Source organism: Pistacia vera, unplaced genomic scaffold, assembly GCF_008641045.1.
Source record: "Pistacia vera cultivar Batoury unplaced genomic scaffold, PisVer_v2 Contig25, whole genome shotgun sequence".
NCBI lineage: Eukaryota > Viridiplantae > Streptophyta > Magnoliopsida > Sapindales > Anacardiaceae > Pistacia > Pistacia vera.
The window spans coordinates 283,958-301,632 of record NW_022196057.1 but is presented as its reverse complement, the minus strand read 5'-3'; the positions used below and the strand labels follow the sequence as shown (position 1 = coordinate 301,632).

At 35.2% G+C, this 17,675-nt stretch overlaps 3 protein-coding genes and 1 pseudogene across 3 annotated transcripts; 1 reads left to right on the top strand and 3 right to left on the bottom strand.

Moving 5' to 3' along the window:
* Positions 1 to 365: 365 nt before the first annotated feature.
* LOC116132286 (transcription factor MYB83) lies at positions 366 to 2,469 on the bottom strand. The gene is made up of 2 exons (XM_031417944.1): positions 2,137 to 2,469; positions 366 to 1,223 (listed from the first exon to the last, which is right to left on the bottom strand). Exons 1-2 carry the CDS (start codon positions 2,460 to 2,462, stop codon positions 491 to 493), a joined length of 1,059 nt encoding a protein of 352 aa, XP_031273804.1. The 5' UTR covers positions 2,463 to 2,469; the 3' UTR covers positions 366 to 490.
* Positions 2,470 to 6,048: 3,579 nt separating this feature from the next.
* Positions 6,049 to 9,033, bottom strand: LOC116132259 (ATP synthase subunit O, mitochondrial). The gene is made up of 6 exons (XM_031417913.1): positions 8,856 to 9,033; positions 8,615 to 8,665; positions 8,008 to 8,251; positions 7,050 to 7,162; positions 6,442 to 6,528; positions 6,049 to 6,346 (listed from the first exon to the last, which is right to left on the bottom strand). Exons 1-6 carry the CDS (start codon positions 8,952 to 8,954, stop codon positions 6,218 to 6,220), a joined length of 723 nt encoding a protein of 240 aa, XP_031273773.1. The 5' UTR covers positions 8,955 to 9,033; the 3' UTR covers positions 6,049 to 6,217.
* Positions 9,034 to 13,232: 4,199 nt separating this feature from the next.
* On the top strand, positions 13,233 to 13,802 carry LOC116132287. Its single transcript, XM_031417945.1, has one exon. The coding sequence runs from the start codon at positions 13,257 to 13,259 to the stop codon at positions 13,461 to 13,463; it is 207 nt and encodes a 68-aa protein (XP_031273805.1). The 5' UTR covers positions 13,233 to 13,256; the 3' UTR covers positions 13,464 to 13,802.
* Positions 13,803 to 14,724: 922 nt separating this feature from the next.
* LOC116132283 lies at positions 14,725 to 17,137 on the bottom strand (annotated as a pseudogene).
* Positions 17,138 to 17,675: the final 538 nt, after the last annotated feature.

Below are 17,675 nucleotides of genomic sequence, written 5' to 3'. Positions count from 1 at the left end.
CATCCTTTTCATCGCCCACTAAAAACCACCCCCACCTCCAAATTATTCCCATTAATTTGTACATAAAAACTACAACTCACCAACTAATCTTTTTATTATTTGAATCTCTATAATTTCTATACACCTCTATTCACATTTCTCTTTTCAGAAACTTACTATGACTATTCCACCAACCAGGCCAGCTCGTCCTGAAAACATAACCAAAGTGCCTCAAAATGAAAATGATCTGAAATAATTCTATGTATCTCCACATTGCAATACTTATTGCAGGACCTTGAGATCTTCAAATATATATATATATATATATGAGAAGAGGCCAAGAAAGAAAGAGCTTTTGAGAGAACAAAGAGAAAGAAATATGAAAGCAAAACTAAAAAGTTTTTGACATGTTTTGATTGAAAAAAAAATGGTCGCCCAAAATTTCCTAGGACGTAAAATATGGAGTGTGAAATAGAGAAAATAGAAGGTTTGAAATTAAGGAGAGACCAAATTATTCAACTTGGAAATCAAGAAAAGGAAAGGAGGATAAATTGTCCATCAAACCCTCGAAATCCCATTCTCCAACCCTTAAGTTTTCTCCTTGCCAATTATTTTCTAACCCAAACATATCTCCAACTTTAAACCCTTGCTGATCAGGATCAGGAGTTGTATTATTGAAGGAAGAATTATTATTGTAGTGGTTGTTGTTGTTGTTGTTGTTTTTGGCAGCATTAATATTATTCTCTTCAACGCTCGATCTACTTTCTAGTGGAGGAAGCGAAAGGTCTCCTACTAATCCCATTTTACTTGGCTCTAATACCCCATAATCCCCATAAAATAATCCATCTCCCATGTAATTTTCAACACATGAAGAAGGCACATTGAATAAACAAGGCGCATTGCTTGTCATGTCAAAGCGATTAATCTCAAGCATAGAGAAGGGATCGATTAACTGGTTATTGTTTGGTGTGACCATGGTTTGGATGGAGGCAGCCGATGATGAAGATGATGAGTCCCTGCAGATGGTCATGATATCATGATGATCATGCATAGGCATCATCATCCCCCCTGCTCCCATAACACCTCTAGGTTGATGATGATCTGATGAATTTTCACTGTCATTTGGTGAAGTAGTTGATGCTGCAGGGTGGTTGTTTTTCAATCTTTTCTTTAACGTGGAGTTCCAAAAATTCTTTATTTCGTTATCTGTCCTTCCTGGAAGACGAGCCGCAATTTGAGACCACCTGTTATTGTTTGACACAAAGATAATTAACATAAGAGAGATATAATAAATGGGTACGTTTTCTTATTAATATATATCTTTTAAATTGCATGCTTTGCATGGATGCTTGAAGTCTACACTCTAAAACTAAGAAATAATTAAGAGGAGTAATTACTACACTATATATGTGCTTAAAGTTTCCTTGTGTTAATAAAAAATCAAAGATGGAAATTTCTTAATGTTCAGACCACAAAGGGGAAAAATAAGAAAAGGGGAATTGGAATTAAAGAAGATGAAGAGGAAAGTATAGAGCAAGGATATAACATAATCATATAATTAATGTGATTTGAGGATTGTCATGCATGCGTACTCTTAATATGCAATGAATTATTCGAAGTTTTCAGAGTGTTGGGGCAATAAGAAATAAGAAATTAAAGTTGAGAAAATTAATATCTTTGAAATGGCCCGAATTTTCGAACAAAAGATCTGAGACTCTACAAGAATTGATGACGATCGAGAAGTGATGACAATGAAAAGATTTTCTGTAAATCTAACTGAGAATCAAATAATAAAAATTAATAATGATGGCCGAATGGGAAGTTACAATGAATAAAAAATGAAGATAATTTAAGGAAATTTAACAAGTCATGGGTAGCCTAATGTGACAATGTAATTAGGGTTCTCTAAGCGAAGTTTGGAATAGTGTTAAGAAGAAAAGTAAGAAGATAATGCACATTGTACTATACGACTCTCTATGGCAGCTTTGATCGATGAGTTGCAGCCTGTCACAATGACAACGTGCAGAGTCTTGTATATAGATATAATTAAGCTAATAAATTATTAGGAATTTTATATTAACTAATACTATATGTAGCCAAATTCCCTCATAAAATTGAATGTTTCATGATCATTAGATTCGTGAACATATTATTTACCTGTTGCCAAGAATGGAATGCAGATGGATGATGAGATCTTCTTCTTGAGGGGAAAAAGCACCACGCTTGAGGTCAGGTCTCAAGTAATTGATCCAACGAAGACGACAACTCTTGCCACATCTTTGCAGGCCAGCATTTCTAGCAATATCACTCCAACACCCTTGTCCATTGGTTAACATATACTTGATGAGTTTCTCATCTTCTTCAGGAGACCATAACCCCTTTCGAAGCTTGTTGTTTGTCGACTTATTAATAACATTGTTATTGTTCACTTGAAGTAGTCTGCCGCTATCTTTCCCCATTAGATCCGGCTTCCTCATTGTCATCTAGCTTTAGCCCAAAAAAAAAAAAAAATGGTTTGGATCTAGTGGAGCCTCAGAAGAGATAAAGCTATATAGGTAAATGATCGATGTCTGTTTAGAGAGAAAGAGAGAGAGAAGAATGAGAAGGCTTCATGTGGTGGTAATGGTGATGATGATGGTGATTGTTGCGGGGTTTGCTTAGAATACGAACGAGAGAAAGAGAGAGAGGATTTGAGAATTGTGAATTGTGTTTGTTGTTGGTTGATGAGTTGAGTGGAAAACGGATTGGAGGGGGACCTCCTTAAAAGAGAAAGAGAGAGAAAGATGGTTGGTCTTCTTGTCTTTGACTCTATCTTGTCTTTTTCGATGCATTTTTCTTCACTCACAAGGTAATCATCATATCAAAATGTATTTGAGACTGAAACATTTTTGCTTCCACTTCACATAATACTCTCATCTCTCTCTCAAACCACACGTGTTTTTGAAGGATTAACCTAGAGAGAGACAGAGAGAGATCAGTACACAAGTACTTTTGGTACATTTCATTTCTCCATTAATAACAAAATGTTGAACGTTTAATGGATGGTTCTGGGGAATCTTTTTTTTTTTTTTTCCCTCTTGTTTCTGATGACAAACGTGAAAACTTTCTATAGTTTTGTCTGTTGGCGGAGTTAACAGTTAACTTTGCTTTCTCAAGCAATTCATGGACCCTCTCTCAGGGTTATGAATATTTCAGAGAAAAACAAAAATATGCCGGCACCCTTTTCTGTTTTGGTCAAAATGATGCAGTTCATTCTTTCTCCTAAAGTTATGATTCTGTTAAATTAATATAAGATTATAAACGGGTACTCATTAATATGCATATTATATTACTTCCTAGATCTATCAAATTACTTAAAATACAATTCAGCTGAAACTGGAAAACGTTTCTTGATACAAAGGAAAGGGACTTCATGCAAATGAGAGGAGAGTTGTGATTGTAGGAAGAAAATTAAAGAACTTGAAGTCCCGTGAGATAAAAAGAATGAACTTATAAATTACTAATTCAGAATTATAATTAAACATATATGGAGTTTTTGCTGCAATATTAATTGCTGAGAGGACTTGTTACTATCAGTCTGCAAAATTCGTACCATAAATAATAGATCTTTTCCCATTCAACCTGAAAAGATTTCCAAATTCAAAATATCATCAATTTGTTCCATCATTCCAAAAACTTTTTTCAGATTCTGATATATGCTAAAGCTTTTTCTCCTTTTTGTTTTCTTTTCTCCTCCTACAGTTCGTTTGCCATAATGAAATCAAATTGTAATTCAGCTGTGTTTCTGGGCAAATATAAAATTTGACAAAATAACCAAATCTCAATATATAAAGTCATGAAGCCAAACCTAACAAAAGCTCCCAGGGTTAAATTAAACTTGTTGCAAAAGCATGCATTGCTTTCACTCAAAATTACAGTCAGAAAAGTGCTTTTTATTTAATATTATTACACCATGTAGTTGTAGAATTGTATTTTATTGTATTATTATTAGAATTTACAGAAGTGTTGCTATCATCGATCAGATAAATATATATAACAAATAAACCCCACGCATTGTCTTTATGCGCTGTCATAGTTATCTTCCTTGATGGTTCCTTTTCATTACCTAATTCAATTCCCTGTACATGCCGCCCAACAAGCTCTTTTATTCTTTAACAAAAATAATATTAAAAGTATGATGATAAACGCTCTCCAGGGCAATTCCAAGTCGTTGTCCGAGGAAGAATATTGAAAAAGGGTCATATTCATTTCTTCAAATTACAAACAAGGGCAATGTTTTGTCTTGTTCATATTCATACGTTGCAGGGTTAAGTGCTATAAATTAATAAGAAGGCGATGGAGACAGCCGCGATATTCTGGGGAAAAAGAGAGTGGGAAACTCTCAAGTTACTCAAAAGCTTCAAAAGCATTGTGATCGATTATCAACACCTGTCCACGGGGGGAGTTGTGTGGCTGAACAAAGCAACATCCTACTTGGTTAAAAAGACAAGAAAATACAACTAGACTTGAAAGTTGTTACGAATTTGTACTAGATTTGTACATTACACATGGATTATTTTTTATCATTTAATTTGATTTATGTTAAAATGCTGGGCCAGGACTAGAAGAAGAGAAGCTGATTCAGGAAATAATGGCATGAAAAGCTATCACACTTTCACATTAACATGGAAGAGGGGTGAGAAGTTAAACAGTGGAAGGTGATTCCTTCAAAATAAAGCAATTGGATTTTGAGATGCAGAATTTTTCAACCATCTTAACAGTAGGATATGGAAATGGCCAAAGAACAGGCATATAAATTTCTTTACCGTTTAAGAATATGGATATTGCAATTATTGATTCAGCTATATGGGCATAAAATGAGTAGAAATTTCATATTAGTCAAAAATGCGTAAAAACTGCTTTTCCTTTTAGAGATCAACATTCTATGGGCATATGAGAGAATCAGGTTTGCTTCCATTATATGACAAGTCACATCGGAAAGCTTAGCAAAACAATTGCATTTGAAGGTTAATATTAATGTACTCTCCTTGTCTATTTTTGGCCAGATTGGACATTTCTTCCCCACTTTTCTTTTAATACCCAATTATTATGTAGAGCCTTCACAGCAAAATACGTCGTATAGATTGACTTCATATTATAGTCTTTTCCATTGCGCGGATAAACCATTTATGTTAATGCCACCAAGAAATATTCTTGTAAGGCGCCAATATTCCCATCTCAAGCTTGGTGGCAAAGTGATTACTCACAAGTGCATTGATTTGATTACATACGAATTCGCCATTAATTAACACCTATTGAGCTGAGAGCGAGCAGCAACATCTATCTCAAACCAGCAAGTCAGCGTAAAAGCANTTCTTTACCGTTTAAGAATATGGATATTGCAATTATTGATTCAGCTATATGGGCATAAAATGAGTAGAAATTTCATATTAGTCAAAAATGCGTAAAAACTGCTTTTCCTTTTAGAGATCAACATTCTATGGGCATATGAGAGAATCAGGTTTGCTTCCATTATATGACAAGTCACATCGGAAAGCTTAGCAAAACAATTGCATTTGAAGGTTAATATTAATGTACTCTCCTTTTCTATTTTTGGCCAGATTGGACATTTCTTCCCCACTTTTCTTTTAATACCCAATTATTATGTAGAGCCTTCACAGCAAAATACGTCGTTTAGATTGACTTCATATTATATTCTTTTCCATTGTGCGGATAAACCATTTATGTTAATGCCAACAAGAAATATTCTTGTAAGGCTCCAATATTCCCATCTCTAGCTTGGTGGCAAAGTGATTACTCACAAGTGCATTGATTTGATTACATACGAATTCGCCATTAATTAACACCTATTGAGCTGAGAGCGAGCAGCAACATCTATCTCAAACCAGCAAGTCAGCGTAAAAGCATCTGCGCTTAAAGTCCGAAAGAAAGAATGCAAACCATGTACAGGATTTTGTTCATGTGCAAGAAAGAGTATTTGAACAAATTATGATCACAAATGGTATCACTAAACGGAGAACCACAAAAAGAAAAGTTAAGTCTAATAGTTGTTTTTGCTTTAAAGTAATGTGAAAGGCAAAAGTAACTTTTATTTTCCAATGGATGCATTCCATCACATGAAAAGGCAGAGCATGATCAAACAGAATCAAACAAGAATATAAGTAATTTTTTTTCTTCTTGGAGCATCCCAAATTATGCAGAAGTAACTTGAAAATCTAGTGCTTGGGTGACTGGCGCCTTAGATGATGCCAAAGTTAGCAGGTTCACGCAGGAACCTCTCCATTTGTCGTGCCCTAGTCTTAATGGACATGTCAAACACCTTTTGCCCAAACTCTACCACGAGTCCACCAAGAATGCTTGGATCAATCTGGCATATATAAGAGAAATTTAAATACACTTCCCCTGTTAACTGAACTCTGAAATGAAATACAAGCAACTTTGTTCATGGGTTATAAATAGTACCTTTTGTTCAACCTTAGCCTTCTTCCCTATTCCAAGTATATCTTGCAGTGTTTCTTTCAAATCTTTCTCCTCTTCTGGGGGGAGAGGCTGGCACAAAATCACGACAGTTGAGAAGAGGAAATTTAGGAGTAATGATGGCTTTAAACATGTTAGAAAGGTTCTCAATTCAAGCAGCAAATTTGTGGATGTCAAGAACAATATAAGACGTTGACATGATAAGGTCCACCTAGCATTGGGTGACAGAAGATGTATATAACAGTACACAGCACAGATCAAAGTAAACATCAAGCTTATAAAAGTGTTATTTGCATAAAAAACACAATTTCTAGGGAAAGAAGCCAAATATGGCTCACAGATTAAGGATTTATTTCTGCATTACAATAACATTCCCATAAATCAGCAAGTTCGTAAACAGTGAATGCACAATAAATAAGTATACACACATGAAAGCCCATTATAATTATGCTACAATACATTTGCTTAATATAAGTTTAAGATTAACCATCAATTTCCATATGAAATAAAAAATGAATACAAGTGCTCTGTACAAGTGAAATAACAAATGACTCTTTCCAATAGAAATTTCAAAATTGATGGAGTAAACTTACAATGACAGTTGTGACAATTACTTTCACTTCTCCCTTATGTGCCATAGTCAACTCCACAAATCTCTCTGCAATGCTGTCTACATACCTCAGCCTCTCATTCTCAGCCAATACAACTGGTAGGAAATTTCAATAAATCATTGACATAATCTATGACCTTTCTTACATTTAATAAGTGCTATATACACTACACATCTACCATCATTCAAGAAAACCGAATATAGCCCAAACTAGAAAACTAACAAATAAAATTAAAATAATGCTATTGAAAAAACACAAGTAATGATTGGAGGTCTGGTAACTGTGATAGCCTTCTTTTTATTATTAATATTATTTTTTACTCTAGAAATTCCCCAACTGTTCTTATGAATTTATTGAGTTTGAATTCCTACTTCTTGATTGGAAGCCATATGTCTTAACCACTGAACGCAACCCTGGGGGATAAATGCACAGCCTCAAACTAAATTAGGAACAATAACACTGACTCTAATCAATCCAAAGACCATCACCTAAACTTTCTCAGTGTGCTGTCAAGTCCAAAATTTCTGGCTTCACTTATGACCAAACCAGAGAAGTTGAAACCAAGTTGTTGTAGGAAACTAATAGGTAAAACCCCACCAAATCATACAAGTAGGAGGAATGGGGCATCTGCCGATGATTAAGTTGATGTGGCATCTAAGTAATCAGAAGCTAAAATCAAATCAGAGCATATAAATTTACCTTAACAATATTAAGTTATACAGTCACCAGCAACATACAGACTTTCACAAGAAAGTTCTCCCCCCCCCCGCGCCCCCCCCCCCCCCCCCCCCCCCCAAAAAAAAAAAAAAAAAAACACTATCAAACTTATTCACTATTGTACATAATGTATAAATGCAGAAACAAAAAGGAAAAACAACACATGTTAATGCCGCTACGGGACATTTTCAAATTTCAAAAATCAAACCAGTTACAATCATACCCAAGAAGTTCTTTGTAGTCTCTGAATATTTAGCTTGAGCGCAGATATCATTAATGGCCTTAACTCTTATATCTGCAGGCACAGCCAAGTCCTTCATGAATTGAAAAAATGTAGGAGCTCTCTTTGAAGCCTCAACAAGATCAAGAAGCTCAGTCTCAACTTTCTCAAGGGAATTAGCTTTCACTGCTGCAAGGAACAATGCAGAGGCATAGTTTCCAGTTCCCCCAAACAAGGCCATAGGCACCTAAAACATCAACAACCGAAACAGGGTTAAAAGAAACAAATGAAACAGATTACTAATAAACAAACTCTACATTTCCCATTTCTATGTATATTAACAAACTGGCTCACAGCGTTGATTGAACATACAAAATACTCTAATGTTCCTGACAACATACAAAATCATTTAGATTAAACAAAAAACATATCAGCACATTATTAACAATATAGTAAACCCCCAGCATAACTACAATACTAATTTGCAAATCAAACCTTATCAAGAATCAAGCTTCGCAACAAACTGAACTCTTCACAAATGTTTTTTCTTTTTTAATCCCTAATAAACAAAATACACTGAGAACAACTGAGTTTATACTCCCTCACTTACCTTAACTTTCTCCTCCTTTTGCCCTGGGACCGTTGCAAAATTCTTCGACAACTGTAAGAAAACAATGCACCAAAATTAGACAGCATTTCAACAATCAAGAAAAATTCAGCTCTATTGAAGCAAACTTAAAAAAAGGTGACCAATATTATCATCGACTAAACATGAAATAGGACCTAAGATATCAATTCGTAAGATCAGATTCCAAAACAATGAAAACACTTTCTGTGTCGCGATTCGTTACCTGCGGATGAAGAATGTATCGCTGAGAAGCGACAGAATCGGATCTGATAACTTTGCTGAAGAGAGACAGACTCGATCTTATACGTCCGGCCGTTGCCATTTCGTAAGTTGAAAAAAACCTAATCTCCTCTGTTTGGTCTTCTGTTTTGCGATTGCTTATATGAAAGAGCTGAGTCTGAGAAGGAGAGGGCAGTGAATTTTAGAGCGTAACTCCAGTACTTCAAGTCTATTGATTCTTCCGTGAGATCGTAGCTAGGTTTCGACACGTGGAAAAGTGAAATAATTGGGCTTCTTAATCTCAGCGGCCCGATGGACCCGAGCCGCTCAAGCAGCCCAGCCCAGCCCGCTTCATCCCCAGTGGCCTAAGCGCATCACTCAAGCGGCTAGGGGTGCTTTGAGTAAAGTGGGCCAACCCTCGTGAATGGGCCCAAAGCAGTGTTCTTTTGATATAAAGAGTCATTAATATAAATATTCAAATTAATTGATCATATATTGTGTACAAGAACAATTTCTAGCAAAAATCTCGTGGGTTTGGTCAATTTTTAGGAAAAGTCTTGAAAATTTGGAGCATTACACATGTTTTATTCAATAGCCTTGGTGCTTTAATGATAGAGATTCATGCAACACGTGAAAACCCATAAAACTATAAATGATTTGACAATTGGTTCATCTCCTCCACAGATCTCTTACCATTTTAAAAGATTTCTTTCTACAAGACTCGGTGTGCTCCACTAGTTTCCCCATAAATTAAAGATTGTACAAGCAAAGGTTATTTTCTGGAGCCCTCAAGTCAAAACAGCTATATTTATATATGCTTTTGCCAAGCATTGAATAGCCATCGTATGTCGCCTTTCAAATTCAACAACTAACGGACACGGCCATTAATGAACTCTATCCACTCATCTCCTTACAAGCGTTCACCCTTTGTACCGTAAAAATATTTAGTATGATGTTACAACATCAATTTTGCACATTAAAATTGACAACCAATTACGTGATATTATTTTGAGCAAACTGACTTTCTTTTTCCACTCAAGGTTTGCCTTAATGACATTTTCCCACCCAAAAAGTTTTAAAATACTTATTTTCTACCCAAAGTTTATATTTTATTAATATCTAAAATACACTTTACTTTTTCAACTGACATTAGATGAGTTATCATGAGTCAAGATAAGAGGGGTTTTATAAAATAGAAGCTAGTGGATCGAATGGTTGTGACCGACTAAATATTTAGCTGTCAGAATCAGCCATAAATCAACTAAAAACACGAAAACTCTAGCTTTATGGTGGCTAGCAATTGGGGAGAAATCAAGTACTGGAGTGAAAAAGCTTTTGTAGAGAGGAGACTGAATGTTCAAATGGTGGTGATTGAGAGAATTTTCGCTGTTGAAATTGGCTGGAATCAGCTTTTGGTAGTAACTAAATATTAACTTTGGGTGAAAAAGTGGTATTTTGAAAGTTTTTGGGTGGGAAAATGTATTAAGGCAAACCATGGGTGGGAAAAATGTTGTTTACCCTATTATTTTAGATGTACTTATTGTTAAAATTTTATACAAATTTCACTAGGGTTAGTTATACTCAAGGGTCTCGTGTTCAAGTTACGGGAGAAATAATTATTGGGTTTACTCAAAAAAAAATTTATACAAATTAAATTAGGTATTCTTTAACAACCCTATATTTCATTCTCATTTGCTGAATTAATATTTTTACTTTACTAATACTCACATTTTTTTTATTTTTTTGGTAAATTTGAGTTTTACTTATTTTATACCTGTAAAAGATAAAATAGGCAATTTGCCCCATGGCGGGGCTTCCCTTTTGATATTTTTTTCAGGAGGGAACTGCGTCTATATCAGTCGTAGTGGTGGAACGCCCTCTTGAGTCAAAGGGAGAGCTTATACACCTCTCTCCAAAAGATACGATTCAATATCTAAATCGATTGAAGGAGAGTGAACAGGCGACTACCTTCGCTTCGGTGTCAAAGCCTCTACCAAGCCTTGGAACTCTCAATCTCAGAAATGGAATACCTAGGTTGATTGAGGTGATTGCGAGATATAAAATTTGGTTTTATTGTGCCTCTGCATCTAGCATTGGGTAGCAAGGTTCTGAAAACCGGACCGGACCATCCGGTCGGACCGGTTCGACCGGTGACCGGCGGCATTTCCGGTCCGGAATAAGTAAAAAACCGTTATTTGCATTTAAATCGGATTGGACCGCGGTTGAACCGCCAGAATAGTGCCGAATCGCGGTCCAATCGCGGTTGAATCTCGCCGGATTCCGGCACCGATCGAGGGAGAAATCACCGCCATTAGACTTGACGGCATCTCCACTACAAAACCCTGCCATTTTCAGTGGCCATCGTCGCTCGCCGTCCACCTAAACTTCACGCTACCGTCAGAGTTATTTTGTTGATTCCGGCGCCGATGGAACTCCGTGGCACCATCATCAGAGTCGTCGGCACCTACACATCAAAAGCCCCAAGATTCCAGCTTCCATTGGCCGTCGATCGTCGCTGCCGTCACCACTCACCAAAATCTTCGCATGACAGGGGTGTTTTAGATAGATTTCAAACCTTAAGGCAGTATTATAGGGGTGTTTTTGATGAATTTTAAACCTTTAGGGACTAAAATGTAATTTTACAAATTACGGTCCAACCGACCGATCCAACCAGTCAAACCGGTCAAACCGGAAACCGGACCCTTGAACGGGTCATTGCCCGGTCCGGTTTTCAGAAAATTGTTGGGTAGACCTCATACAATAACTATCCTAATAAATTTTCATTACTTGCAAAGTTAAAAATCGACATCTTTTACCATTTACGAATCCTTAACCGACATGTATAAACATGATCCAAATCTAAAAAGAAGGTATATGGTGCGCTTCTTTTATTATTTTGGATATGATTTTTGAAAAAGCAAGCATTTGGTAGTTATTACGAGGCAAAATTTAAAAATTAACAAAACACCCCCTAGGTTTATTGATTTAGCTAAACACCTTTGCAATAAAATATTGAAATTAACAAAAATACCCCACGTACCCATTAAATGCCGACAACTGACTATCACTGTCGGAGGGTGGCCGGAGTCGCCGTATCGACACACGACCAGCCAGATCTAACCGGTCGTGCGTCGATATAGTCTTTTCCGATCAGATCCATCGTGGATCCCAAATTTGGCCATTGATGACTAGACATGTTTGGTCATCAACGACGGCCATATCTGGCTTTTTCCGACTAGATCCATAGTGGATCTGACTGCAAAATGCTAAATCGGCACACTACCGACCAAATCCAACCGGTAATGCTCCATTATACTATATTCCAGCCATCTTCTGGCGATGGTGGTCGGAATCTGGAAAATGTGGGTAGAGGGGGTGTTTTTGTCAATTTCTAAACTTTTTTTGGGGGGTGTTTAGTTAAATTAACAAACTTATAGAGTTTAAAAATAAGTGAATAAAATAAAATATGATTTTCAGAATAGGGAAACAAATGTATATTTTGGATAAGATAAATGTATATTTTGGATAGGATAAAGCAAAAATAATTAAACAAATGGACCCTAAATATCTATATAGAGAATGACTCGAAGATAATGTATCTACTATTAGTATAATCTAGGTATGAAAAAAAATACACATTAGAGCATCTCTAATGGTACTCTTTATTTTAAAGAGCATATTTATCTTTATTAATTTTTAAATATAGAGAACATAATTTTCATTCAAATCTAATAGACTCTTTAAATTTAATGAAAATATTCTTTATTTTTAAGAAAAAGACTTAATGGTAGAGAGAATTAATAAATAAAATACATAAGAATTTATAGTTTATTAATTAAAATTAGAATAGAGAATGAAATTTAACTTTCTAAATATAAAGAACAAAACTCACTCTTTAATTTATATTTTAAAGATAAAAAATATGTTAAATTCTTGTTTTTATAAATAGACTCTCTATAATAAAGAATTTAAATTATATAAAAAGTTATTTGTAGATGCTTTATAAAGGAATTAATTTTGCAAATATATGATGCCTAAAATAGTAAAATATAATCCATAAAAGCAATAGAAACAGTTGGCCTATATTTTACACCCTAATAAAACTCTAATTCTTAAATTAATATATAAAAATAATCTGCGTAGGAAGCCAGCCACCAAGTCATTTCCAACAACCTACCAACCAGTCTATTTTGGAAACGTGAAAAGAAACTCTGAATAATCAATCAATAAAAATCTTTATCTTTCTTTAGATTTCCAGAACTTATCCCTTTTCTCTCTTTCTTCGATCCTTTTAGTCACCAATTCTAACCGTAATTTACACTTCAAAAATTTTCTCAAACCTTTTACTCTCCAAACCCACCGGGAAGAAACCTCCCTTACTTCTTCACCACGACCAACTTTCATAATGTTGCAGCTGTTCTTCACTGTGGCTTTCTCTGCCGTCCCTTTGACTCTCTATGTTCCTCCTGTGAGAAGCTTGAATCTTTTTGTGGAAACCATGGAGGATTTTGTTCGAGAGTCAAGAACGTACACGAGGAGAATCTACCCACGTGCGCGCTTCGTGTGGTCCAGGATCTTGGACTGTATGCTCTGCAACTTGCGCTTAGATTAGATTTATGTTAGCTCTTTTCGATTTAATCGGGTCCTGGTTTGTATATATGGGATTAATTATTTTCTCTTATTTAGATTTTTTTTTTTAAATTTTATTCCCTCTATTTTTCCCATGAGTTAGCTTTTTTTTTTTTTCTTCTTCCTTTTCTTCTTGTTGTTGTTGCCGCTACCTGAGTGTTTTTCATTATTGCGGGTTTAGTTTTTTCCAGTTCAAAGAATGTCAATGTGTAAGTCTTTTCTTCACCTTTTGGTGAAATCTTTAACACTCTGTTACTTAGATTTTGTTTAATCTATGTACAGAACAGAACGATGAAAATAAAATTCTGGGTTTTTATTTTAATTTGACATGAAGGGTTTTCTTTTCTTTAATGTTATAATTTACTGTCTTGCGAGAAATTAGGTTAAAATTCTGTCTTGAGAAGGCTTTTGCCATATGGAAGTTCATTGCTATGTGAAAGATGATTACTTTTGGTGTTTAGAATCATCTGATTGGATGTTGGAAGTGGACAAGTTTCAGCTTGATGATAAGCATGACTGGAAATTGGGTAGGTGGAGGCTTTTTGGCATTTGACAAGATAAGGGTTTAAAAAACGTTGATGGCGGTCTCTGTCTTTGTTGTTTTTTTCTGTCTAAAATGGGCTCAGAATTATCTCAACAGAATCTTTTCTTTGTATATATATATACTAATATGAGGAAAGGGTTAGAAAGAAGGACAAAACAGAAGCACCAAACCCAAAAATTGTGGCTTTTTCTGGGGGTTTTGGTTATTACTTATCACTCCATTTTGGGAGTTATAAAACTTATCTAAAACAAGCTTTGATTTAGGCGGAAAAAATGAAGTTATTTTTAAACACCACATTTAATCAAGAGCAATGCTACTTTTATAAAGATACATTCAGTGGGGCATATAAAGATTTTTTAATCAATCATCTCCTTTCCTTTTTTAGTTTGAATTCACCGTTACAGATGCTTGATTGTATTTAATTAGAGTTCATCCTACCTAAATGAGCATAAAGTTTTCATTTTTCTCCATGTTCTTCCCCCCTTGTTTATGGTTTGACAGTTGATGAATTGATTAATATCATGCTACCTTATATTTAATCAAATAACATCTTTCATTGAACACAGCCGAAAAGTGTGGCTCCCATTAAATAAAAAGTAATAATTTTACATGATCATCAGAATATTGGAACTTGCTTTTACTCCACACAAATGGAGATGAAGAAGTACAAACAATTTTTATTCAATTTGAATGGATTTCGGTACAATTATTGCATACTTACAATCTCTTCTACAAATGGAAAATGAATAAGGAATAAAGACTACAAGGCAATGAATCAATGAATAAAGAATAGAAAGGTTTCAGAGTATAAACTAAAAGAATGAAATGAATGAATTGTATCAGTGGCATAATGTTCAAACATTTTAGCCAGATAGGGTGCAAGGCTTCAGGAACCAAAATACATCCAGAGTTCTTGCTTCTCTTCCCTCAACAATTGAAACACTTTTCCCTTTATCTACAGCTCCATTTTTCGCCTCCTTGTTCTGTTCCACTTCTTGAAGTATTCTCCTCTCCTGGTCACAACATCATCACTTTAGTGTAACATCAAGCAAATCTATATGCAGTTATTTGCAGCCAAGCATTTATATTGACTTAACTCTTAGAACCAGAGCAATAATGCACAAAACATTCTGTTTCCCTTCTCTTTCGTCATTTAAATGATAGTTCATGATAGAATTATCAGCTCATTGCAGTTCAGAAATCCTTGATTTTAACAGTTTAGACATTGCAAGATTCTTCTATTATAAACCATAGCATATTTGGTACACTAGTCTTTATTAACAGGATAATACTCTGAACTGCCCTAATTGAAGACAGAATGAAGCATAGCCAGTTACGTACCATCGACCTGTATGCAGACGACTTTGAAGGGGTTGTTCTTCCAGCAGTACGAGTGGCAGAAAAGCATTGAGGAGAGGGGGGATTAGTTCTGATTTGCAACAAACGGTCCTCTCCTTTTTTCTTCACATTCTCCAAATTCAAAGAGACTGGGATGTTTTCTGACTCATCAAATCTTCTGCACCAATTGGACATCAATCAACCTTTTAGTCACATATACAGGTCAACTTGATGGTTTCTACAGTCTAAAAACCACAAATTCTTAATGGCTTAGTTAGCAAACCAAAAGTCTTAATATGTCATTAGTTCACTGCAATAAGAACAAATTTTTCTTGAGCTAAAAAAGAATTGTGATCAATCAGATGGCTCAATCATCTTTTTCTCTAGCTATGAAAAATGGTAGTTTAAAAGGGTCATAATGCAGCCAATTAGATCAAATGATTATGCAATTTTTACAAACAACTCAATAATTAAAATCACCTATCATCTGCACAGAATTTACAGTGTTAATGAACTTACTTCTTCCTCCTTTGCTTGTCCTTAGCATTTCCCATCTCAGAACCTTCAGATTTCTCTTTGTCCAACACCTCAAGCAATGGCTTCCTCTCCTTCTCTCTCCCATCCAACTCACCTAAAACCTCAGAAGAACCCTCATTTTCAACGGTGATATTCTCACCCTCTTGACCCTTCCTCACATTCAACTTTTCTACATTCTCCCTCTCCCTCACTCTCGTTGCCAGTTTCTTCATCTCATTGCAAAAGTCTGTAATATGATTGAATATATCTCTGCCCGCTAATAAGTTCCTTGCTGAAAGTGTGGCTTTTAGTCTTGGCAAAACTTCATCATTTTGTGAAGTGTCATTGATCTGTTTATTGTACTTTTCACTGCTTGATTTGATAGCAGCTTTCAAAGACTTAACTTGATTTTGGGGTGTTACTGAATTTGGGTTCTGATTTTCACTGTCTTCACAGAATTTGGTTGGCTTATCATTCGATACAAACGATGTTTGACTTTGTCCACTTCTCTTCAATCTTTCATCTCTGAAACCAAATAAGAAAAAAATACACAAAAAAGAGTGAGTTTTTACTTTGATTAATTGAATCTGAACTTCTTTGGACTAACAAAAGAACAAAAAGCAAAGAACTTAAATTGGTACCTTTGATTCCTCTCTCCAAGGGGAAGTCTTTCAATTGATCTTGAAATCTTCACCAAAACAAAGGAATGAGAAAAGTAATAAAAGAACAAAATTTACCTCAACTACTCCATTGATGCTACTATTTTCTTATGTGAAAATAAATGGAAATAGAGATTAAAACCTTAGAACTTGGCGGTGTTTTAAACAAATCCTCAGCTGTCTTTGGATGCTTACAATCTGAAACAACAATAAACAAACCAATTCAATTCAATAAAACCATTACTCAAAACACAAAAAACACATACATTTTAATGCAAATTAAAGAAAGAAAAAAGAAAAAAAAAAAACTTTACCGGGTCTGCAAAACCAGGCTTCATCATCAACATGAACTTCATCAGGAGCCAATAAATCAACCCATTTGGGTGCATTGATAGTCTCATAAACTTTATCTTCAACAAACACCGACTCTATTCTCTTCCAGTCAATTTTTGCTGGCTCCATTATACAAGAGAAAGGGAGAGAGCTTAGAGAAAGTAACAAAAACCCAGATACGAAACTGAGGTGTAACGCTTATTTCTGAGCGAAAGATTGGATCTTTGGAGAGAGAAACAGTGACCCGGATTCCAGAAGGTGAGCTGAAAGTGAAGTAGCTGTTATGTTATGTTGCAGGAGAGAGGGAATGAGAAGTAACGGTTACTCGACAGCGAGTTAACGTTGGTGGGGCTCGTCAAGTTTTTGACCGTTGGAGATTTCTTTATAATTAATTAATTATTAAAGTCTGTTTTTCTTTTAAGCATTGATTGTGAGGTGGGTGTAGTTAATTTTATTTATTGGATCTGATAGATGGAGAAAGCATTATTAATTATTTATTAATTCGGGTTTAGAAGAGCTTAATCACAAGTCCATGAACTTATTTAAATTTTATTCCCTCTATTTTTCCCATGAGTTAGCTTTTTTTTTTTTTTTCTTCCTTTTCTCTTGTTGTTTTTGCGCTACCGGTGTTTTTCATTATTGCGGGTTTAGTTTTTCCAGTTCAAGAATGTCAATGTTAAGTTTTTTCTTCACCTTTTGGTGAAATCTTTAACACTCTGTTACTTAGATTTTGTTTAATCTATGTACAGAACAGAACGATGAAAATAAATTCTGGGTTTTTATTTTAATTTGACATGAAGGGTTT

Coding starts and splice junctions, on each gene's coding strand:
- LOC116132286 (XM_031417944.1), bottom strand. CDS start 2,462: ATGACAATGAGGAAGCCGGATCTAATGGGGAAAGATAGCGGCAGACTA. Junction 1,224..2,136: donor CATTCCATTCTTGGCAACAG/GTAAATAATATG, acceptor AAACAATAACAG/GTGGTCTCAAATTGCGGCTC.
- LOC116132287 (XM_031417945.1), top strand. CDS start 13,257: ATGTTGCAGCTGTTCTTCACTGTGGCTTTCTCTGCCGTCCCTTTGACT.
- LOC116132259 (XM_031417913.1), bottom strand. CDS start 8,954: ATGGCAACGGCCGGACGTATAAGATCGAGTCTGTCTCTCTTCAGCAAA. Junction 7,163..8,007: donor GACTACAAAGAACTTCTTGG/GTATGATTGTAA, acceptor ATTTCCTACCAG/TTGTATTGGCTGAGAATGAG. Junction 6,347..6,441: donor AGGCTAAGGTTGAACAAAAG/GTACTATTTATA, acceptor TATATATGCCAG/ATTGATCCAAGCATTCTTGG.